This window comes from Lactuca saligna, chromosome 9 (assembly GCF_052625555.1).
Source record: "Lactuca saligna cultivar CGN05327 chromosome 9, ASM5262555v1, whole genome shotgun sequence".
NCBI classification, from domain to species: Eukaryota; Viridiplantae; Streptophyta; class Magnoliopsida; order Asterales; family Asteraceae; genus Lactuca; species Lactuca saligna.
The window spans coordinates 47,384,425-47,393,466 of record NC_136425.1 but is presented as its reverse complement, the minus strand read 5'-3'; the positions used below and the strand labels follow the sequence as shown (position 1 = coordinate 47,393,466).

Below are 9,042 nucleotides of genomic sequence, written 5' to 3'. Positions count from 1 at the left end.
TATTTTTTGCATTCACAATCTTTTAGTTAAAAACTCATTTTATCATCGATATATTAAAAAGAATCTTCCAATTAACGTTTACTTAAAATAGAATATATCCATCAAAATTCATTGATGTCCATATACTAACTTTTTTTTTAAGGTGAGCCAGTAATATGAAGACATACAAAATATGAATATATACTACTTCAAATCACTTATCCAAAATAGGAATATATACTACTTCAAATCATTCAGATAAGGAAAAAGACCTGGGTGGGGTTTTGGGGGAGGTGGTAGCTACTAGGTAGGGGTATGGATCGGCAATGCCATGTCCGAAGGGGTTTATAAATAGGGCAGTGCCCATACCATGCATAACCAAACCAAACAAAATCATAACTTGTTTTTAAATACCATTTCAGACTAAACAATGGCAGCAACGGCAATACGTGTGTTCGGGAACCCAATCACTCATGGAACTCGTGCCCAAAGGGCTCTAGCAGCTAAGAGCTACCTGAACGCGGATGGAAAGCTCGACCAGGTGCTGTTGCAGTCAAACCAGTCGATAAAAGTAATGTCAGGAAAAACAAACGCAGTGGCTGCGGGCACCACGATTTGCAAGGTTTGCAACGCCACAGGTAGTACTATCAGGTACGTCACTGCATACGACTGGAGCGGAAAAGTTGCAGGGCATTACCCAGTGACTATCCAGAACGGCCAGTGGGCTGTATTTGAACATGTTGGCACTAGTGGCCCAAACCAAGGATCAATTGGTGCTCTTGTGTATAACATCGATGATTTCTGTGACTCCATGATCTCTTGGAACAACCCTTGGAAAACAACCCGAGAAGGAAACAACACTGTAAGTTTTATAACTGATTTAGTAACTAACGATTCTTACTCATTTAGATCACATAACTGCAATAAATTGAAATATTTTTTATATTAATGGTGCAGGCGTACTGTGAGATGAACGATCCTGGATACTTTGATCGTTGTGACTGGGATGAAATCTATGCAAAGTTGATCGCCTCTGGTAGTGTAAGCAAAACAAGTATGGTAGATTATGAAACCAGAGTGACTATTGATGCAGGAGGCAATTCTCCTAGTTACAAAGCCATCTTCTATGTTCACGGTTAGACAATGGTACAACACCACCCACATACATAATAAAAACCAGACTGGTCTGCTATGGCTTTGTGCAAAACTAGAATAAAGGATGTATATGTGCTTGTAATAGCTAGCAATAAACAAACTTAGTAGTCTGGGGTTGGCTTAATGTTAACATAAATAAAACGTTGTCTTGGGTCGGTTTGTAGATGACTGAAAGTATGTTAACTTATAATGTAAGTATGTATTTGTGCTTGTAATAGTAATAACCGCCAAACTTATTAGTATGGGATTGGCTTAATGTTAACATAAATAAAACTTTATCTTGGTATTCGTCTCTACGTAGATGACTGAAAGTACGTAAAAGTTATAACGTATCTTAAAATAAAAAATAAATAAATACATCATTTCTACAAATCTATCGCCGCTAATAGTTCCACATGTCACCATTAATGTGTCGCCACCAATAACCCATCACTAGGGATGTAAGTGAGTCGAGCTACTCGGGATCGATTCATTAACACTTCAACTCGAGCTCGAGCTCGAACACAATTTAGGACTCATTTATTAAACGAGCTCGAGTCCGAGTTTCATTAGTAAGTTTGTGAGTCTAAACGAGCTTCTATAGTGTGTTTGTGTGTGTATATGTCTGTGTGTGTGTGTGTCAGGATTCATTTTAGAAAGAAAAAAAAAGATGTTAAAAACAAGGTAATGAATTTGGGTAAGTGGGTTCGAATATGAGGCTTAAGCATTACAGGCTTACAACATACCGAGTGGATGGAACAGATCAAATTCATATATATATATATATATATATATATATATATATATATATATATATATATATATATATATATATATATATATATATATATATATATATATATATATATATATATATATATATATATATATAAGCATGTGTATGTTCACAAGTGATTATTCTTATATGAATATGGTGGTCCCAGTGGTAGCAATGGCTGTGGCAATGGTGGTGGTAATGGTTACGATGACGAGGGTGTTGGTGGTGGCAGCTGTAACACCCCGACTCCCAAGTATAAGTTTTAAAGCACTCTGTACATATTTAGGGTTTGTATCCTATTTAAAGGACCTTAAGTCCCTTCCTCCAGTCCCTTACTATCCCCTTGATGGCTAAGAGAATACCTAATCGCTATTAACCTTGTTCTTGAGTGATTGTGAGGCTTAAAGAGTGATTTTGGTACTTTGTGTGAAAAAGGTGTGAAGTATAAGAAGCTTGGAGCAAAAAGGAGCTTGTGGATCTGAATCTACTTCATATTGGCATCATTTTGAAGGTAACAAGTCGTTACCTTGGTTTATCTTTACCTAAATATCTTCATGTTTGGGTTTAGGGCTATCATTAGCACATTTGGGAGTCTTTTCGAGTGTTAGGGCTAGATCTAAAGTTGTAACTTCAGATATGGACTCCCCTTGGTCCCTATAGCTATAAAGTTATGAGATTTGGCAAGCTTGGGCCTTTCCCTTTAAGTAAACCTTTCCCTTAGTCTAGTTTTGGCATTTAGGACCATGCATGCACGTAAAGTTTGCAACTTTATGTGGAAACTATGTCCTAAGAGGTTGGATTTGCGATATGGAGCTTTGGGGTGGCTTAAAAACATTTGTATGAGTAATGGATTGCATGAACTCGTCGAGTCGCTTAGCCGACTTGGCGAGTTGGATGAAGGTTTCCCTTATTTGATTATACATTAACTCGGCGAGTCACTAAGAGGACTCGACAGGTCAGTTGGAGTTTTCCCCGGACATCTGACACACATGGACTCGACGAGTTGGTTGGAAACTCGTTGAGTCAATTAGGGTTTTGGGTGACTTCTGAGTTCTTAAGAAACTCGACGAGCTGCTAGTTGCACTCAATGAGTCGGGTCAACATGGACTGTTGACTTTGACCTTTAACTTTGACCAAGGGCTTACCGGTTTGACTTCTGGGGTATATTTTGGTAATTGGAACTTATGGAAGTGAACCATTAGCGGATGTAGGTGTTAGACTTGGAGTTGCATTTGGTGGAGTTTGACTTTATCACTTCAAGCGACTTATGAGGTGAGTCTTCCTCACTATACTCAAGGGTCGACGACACCAAGGACGGCCTTTTTGGATTGTTATCATGATATGTTATGCTAGTATGATCTGTTAGATCTGTATCCTGGTAGATAGGATGATGTTATACTGTTATGATATGTGAGATCGGTATCCTGGTAGATAGGATGTTATTATGTGATTATGATATGTTAGGTCAATTTGTATGTCTATAGACTGTTATCTGATTATCTTATATATGTGCACATGTTTGATTGGTGGTTGAGGCATATCTGGTTTATGCGAAAGCCAATAGACCTGGGCATTCCAACCCGATGGTTGTGGGCATGGGGTATTACATCCCGAGGATGATTGGACCCATAGTATGTTGGCATTCCAACCTGATGGTTGAGGGCCTGGGGTATTCCAACCCGATGGTTGACTGGACCCATAGTATGTTGTTTGTGATTATATGTGTATGGGTATTTTGGGGAAACTCACTAAGCTTTGAGCTTATAGTTTCAGTTTTGGTTTCAGGTACTTCGGATGATAGCGGAAAGGCAAAGGCAGGATCGTACAACTCCTCACATTTTATGACCTTGTTTCTGGGATACTCTGATATGGAACTATTTTGAAAACACATTTGTAATAACTATTGGTTTTTGAATGTTTTAAAAAGCTTTAAATTACTTGATTTTTATGGGTGTTACAGCGGTAGTGGCGAAGATGGTGGTTGTAGAGGTGGTAGAGGTAGTGTTGTTGGTGGTAGTGACTATGATGGTGTCAGTGGGAGGCAAAGGTGTTAGTGATAATTACGGTGGTGGAGGTGGTGGTAGTTGGTACCAGAGGTGGTGGTGGTGGTTGGTGATGGAGGGGTTGGGGGATTCATATATGAATATACTTACATATATACTCATATATGAATATTACCTATCACCACTTATATTCTAGTCATGATTCCAAGTTGATTATGATTAGTTTGTTGTGAAATTGTTGAAACAGAATTTGAAGAATCCAAACCCTAAAATGATGATTTATTAAATAATTGTGAATTTTACTTATGACTTAATGCAATAAGCCAGTTAGATGAATTATCCGCAAATATTTTTGCAAATAAAAATGAATTGGAAGTATAGGTGATCATATGGATTATGATAAGGAAATCAAGTTATTAACGAACAAGTCTTAATGATTAGAGTTTAATGTGCAATTGAATAGGGATTAAAGGTATTATAATCAAGAACATCAAGTGAAGGATTATCTGGACATTTGTAAGTGTCCAAGATCTTAGCTTGATGTTGCTTGCTCTTAGATCTAAGCCTTTTGTCCCTTAATCTTCATATTTTGAAAGTTTGGAAGGATAGATTCCACAAAGTTGGCAACCTTATCGATGCCCATGGTCCTTTTGAGGTTATATGGTTCCGATCTAAAGTTTTTTGTCTTATTTTGATTCATGCATAAAGTTGGGGTCATTTTCTCAAGTATATGACCTAATTTGGGAAGGACATGCATTGGACATTCATGTTTATGAAACCATGATTTTTATGGTCAACTAGGTGTAAGAAACCCTTTTGGAACTTAGGTGAAGTGACTTTGGTTGATTAAGTCCTTATTGGGTGAGTGCATGCTTTAGGTTGCCATTAAGGACATAGGGTTTGAGATCTTGACTCATTGGGATGTCTTAATGAATAAAGTTAGAAACTTTATCCATTAAGACTTAGGGAAGGGCCAAACTTGAGCTTTGGAGCCTTTGGATTATGAGGAAAACAGGTTAGCTTGACTAAGTTGTTCATACTAGTTCCCACAGCGTGGCCTTTAGGCTGCTACGACGTGGAGACTAGGGAAGCAACCAATTGTTTTGGCATTTAGCTCACATGATGTAGCCAGGGGAGGGCCATGATGTGGAGGCTTATTGAAGCTATTTTTTACTGATCGGGTTTGGACTCGTTAGCCATGATGTGGCCAAGGGATTGCCACAACATGGAGGTCGACTAATATTGAATTTGATTATTGACTATTGACTTTGAGGATTAACTTTTAACTTTTTGATTTTTGGTCAAATTACAAGTTTGGTAGGTAGACTAAGGGTTTATCTTGTCTGGTGATCTAGGTGGCATTTTGTTGGATTAGGTGTCTAAGCCCATAACTATAATTGGTATGTACTTGAATTGATAGCAGCACAGTCCTTTTGGGTTGCCCTCAAACCTAGCAACCGGACAAGGAAATTATGAAAGGAGAGATATTAATTTATTATAAGATTAATAAATTAATATAAATGAATTTATTAATATGTTAAAAGATTAATATATTAATAAGAAATCATTTTGTTTAATTAATTGTTAGCTTGAAATTAATCAGAATTAATTTTGGGGTTAAAAGAATTAATTATAAAGTGCAGGGACTAATTTGCAATTATCTAATAGTTGAGTGGAAGGCTCCAGAACCTCCTTGGAAGGAGGTGGACGAAATCTATAGGGGAAACCCTAAAGATTTCGTCCAAGGGGGCTTGGATAAGGCCTTTGGCTTTGCTTAGGCCCTAAGCAAGGAGCATTAGGGTTTTTCCTAAACCCTAGATCCCTCAACTATATAAGGAGACTCCTGGTTCACATTTTGGTCACTCTTTCTTTGGAAGAAACCCTTAGGGCCGAAAATTGCATACTCCCTCTCTCTCCTTCTACTTTCCTTCTTGCTAGTTTGGGTGTGATTCCATTAGAGGCATTACACTTGTGGTGCTAAGCTTCCAAGAAGATCAAGATCAAGATCAAGGGAATTATCAATTGTTTACTATAACAATTGAAAGGTATGTAATTACTAAACCCTAGTTTGTTAATTTTGATATTAGCCTCTCTCCTCTAGGGTTCTTGTTTTGCAATTCAAAGTTGTATGTTCAATAGATAAAACATAGATCCAAAGTAGGTTGCATGTGAACTTAGGAATTGTTTTTCTAGTTTATTTGTTTTACCTAAAACCCATCAGTGGTATCAGAGCCATTGTTTATTTAAATTAAATTGCTATAATAGTTGAATTGCAAATTAGGGTTTATAGCCATTAAACCCTAAAGGCCAAAATTTTCGATTTTAGGGTTTTGGTGCAAAGGGTTTTCGAAAACCCTAGCCTCCATGAGCCCTAGTCGAAATTAGGGTTAGGGTTTCCAAAACCCTAGCCTCCTCCCCTTGTAATTTTGAAATATGCTCCCCCTTTTAAGGTTTCTTTGTTTTGGATAATAGTTGCCTTATTGGATAATTGAGATGAATAAGGAAATTATCTTATCCCCATATTTTCGAAATCTAGAAGGGATATGGATTAAAATTAAATTAAGTGTTTGATTTAATTAGATAATCCTTACTAGATTTAATTAATTAATTAAAAGTTAATCAATAGACAAATATTAAATCTAGTTATTTGGTTGAGAAAATTAAGGAAATTATCCTATCCCCATATTTTTGAAATCTAGAAGGGATATGGATTAGGATTAAGTTAATTGTTTAATTTAATTAGATAATCCTTAAAAGATTTAATAAATTAATTAAAAGTTAATTAATAGATAAATATTAAATCTAATTAATTGGTTTACTTAAATTTAAAATTTAATAGTTTAAATTTCGAAAAATTTATATAAACCCTTGGAGTTTTAAAATGTTTCACACCTTATATGTATATTATAATTAAAAGTTAAATATTATATATGTATAAGAATATGGTCAGTCAAATCGCTAGTATGCCTCATTCACGAAGCTAATCTATAAGGGGGGTATAAGGAAACTACCTATAAAATGGTAGTTGAATGGGTGTCCACTCTCACCCACCGCTTCCTTGATTAGTGGAGGGTCGTTAGCAGAACGGATTTGATAGGACAACTACATCTCATTAAAAGTATAATGTTATTAAAGAAAGTACTAGAACACTATTTTTCAAAATCCCAACTCTAGTTACTTTAGGAAAAATGTGAAAAGTATGCTAATCCATGAAATTGCACATTATGTTTTATTGGTCGTTAGTGGGCGTGTGTGGTTAACCGGCACACTAAAAGGCACTAATAAAGAGTAGTAATGGGTATCTTATAATTGTCATTTTGATGGAGCGTGTGTGGTTTACCGGCACATCAATGGTTAATGATAAAGACAATGAGGTTACCGAGCACATTTGCATGGTTATTCACATCTTGTTTGTGATCCTCGGCATCCCAGTCACAAATAGAAGAGCATAATCCGAGATTAAAACATGCCATTGAATAGTTTCAATGTATCTCAAAAGATCTAGGAGTTTCCAATACATTTAAAACTTAACCTTCTTTTTCGTTTTTCGTGTTGGAAATTGGTAAATCGTCATTTACCTACCTTCAAATATTCTGCAAATTGGATTACGACATCCCTCTTCCAATTTGTGGAATGTTGTGTTGGATCCTAGCCTCGATGTTTCTTTTGGGTGTTACATCAAGGATTCTTATCAACTAACTTGAATTTTCTCCCGGTTTTGTAGATGTCTGAATCTAACCATGGTCTTCCCGAATCTAAAGAAAAAAAATATTCCTGCTCAAAGTCTGTTCCACTATGAAGGTGAAAGATCAATCCCTACCATATGGACTAACTTGATTCCACTTCCTCCACCTCCTCCCGTTATTCTCCCAAACCTACAAGTTCGAAGGCTTGAAAAGTTCAAGCTCACTCAAGCCCTTTTGGCAAGTAAACACGAAGATGGGAAACCTGTGTGTGCACACGTCTTAGAGATGAAGTCACACATTGATAGGTTAAGCATGTTTGGTGTCGAGATTTCAAGTGAGTTGGTTGTTGACTGGGTTCTTCAGTCACTTCCTGAATCATATAGTGAGTTCGTTAGAGAGTACTATATGATGGATGACGAAGTGACCCTCATTGATCTCACCTATTTGCTTATAACTGCTGAATCAGCAATGATTTGGCGTGCTGATCAAGCAAATTTGCCTGGTGAATCAAACTCCCAAACTTCAATGGACATTGAAAATGATGACATTGGAGATCCAGAAAAGGTAAACTCTGAGATAGTTCCTTGTGTCATTCCAAAAGAGTCCATTTGCTTTTATTGCCAAGAGAAGGGGCATTGGAGATGAAGCTGCCCTATCTACCTGAGAGATCTAATAAATGGGAGAGTCTAGTGTTATGACTCCTCCTTGGGTATAAAATCCACTATCTAACTCCATCAAGTTCCTATTCATTGATTCTTAATACATAATGTGATAAGATTACATTTGAATGTTTTGCAGGATGAGAGAAAAGAGAGGAAGCTTGATGGAAAAGCAAGATGAGTCTGATCACGAAGAAATGGATCAACGTCGCATGGATTCGAAGATCAGATTTTGAGCTTAGAAAGTTATGATAGATTTGTTTGGAATAAATACATAGTTTTTCAGTTGATTTTGCATTGTAAGGACAAGTTTTCCGCTGCTTTTATGAATAAAATAAAATTTTTGGTTTGAATAATTTTATATATCCTTGCAATGAAGTCGTTATGAAAAATTGATGTATTGTTATCAATAATGGATTTGATTCTTAATTATGTCATTTGTGGAAATGTCGAGAATTTTCCAAATGAGGAAAGATTCTCATCGCCCAAGCTTCAATTGGACAGAAACTTGGAGTCATGCAACTTGATTGCGTGATGAATGAGAAACTTCATATTTGGAAATTAGACTAATTCTTTGACAAAGTGTCAAGAGAAGGACTAAGAGATCAAGTACACTAGGTTGTACATTGATCAAGTTCACCACGAGAGTGATAAAGATATTCGTCATGATTTACTAAAGTTTAGTGAATATGGTTATGCTTATAAGATTAAATATAATTCTGAGTTGATTGAAAGAATTTCAATCAATGGCAGAACGAATAAGAAGAATCAAGTAGGTAGAAAGATAAAAGTATCTCTATTCT

General features: G+C 36.3%; 1 protein-coding gene across 1 annotated transcript; it reads left to right on the top strand.

Moving 5' to 3' along the window:
- Positions 1-340: 340 nt before the first annotated feature.
- On the top strand, positions 341-1,308 carry LOC145013893 (23 kDa jasmonate-induced protein-like). The gene is made up of 2 exons (XM_078972241.1): positions 341-841; positions 937-1,308. Exons 1-2 carry the CDS (start codon positions 410-412, stop codon positions 1,117-1,119), a joined length of 615 nt encoding a protein of 204 aa, XP_078828367.1. The 5' UTR covers positions 341-409; the 3' UTR covers positions 1,120-1,308.
- Positions 1,309-9,042: the final 7,734 nt, after the last annotated feature.

What these genes read in the sequence shown, in the direction of transcription:
- LOC145013893 (XM_078972241.1), top strand. Translation starts at nt 410, where the DNA reads ATGGCAGCAACGGCAATACGTGTGTTCGGGAACCCAATCACTCATGGA. An exon ending in CCCGAGAAGGAAACAACACT is followed by an intron (nt 842 to 936) that starts GTAAGTTTTATA and finishes TTAATGGTGCAG; the next exon opens with GCGTACTGTGAGATGAACGA.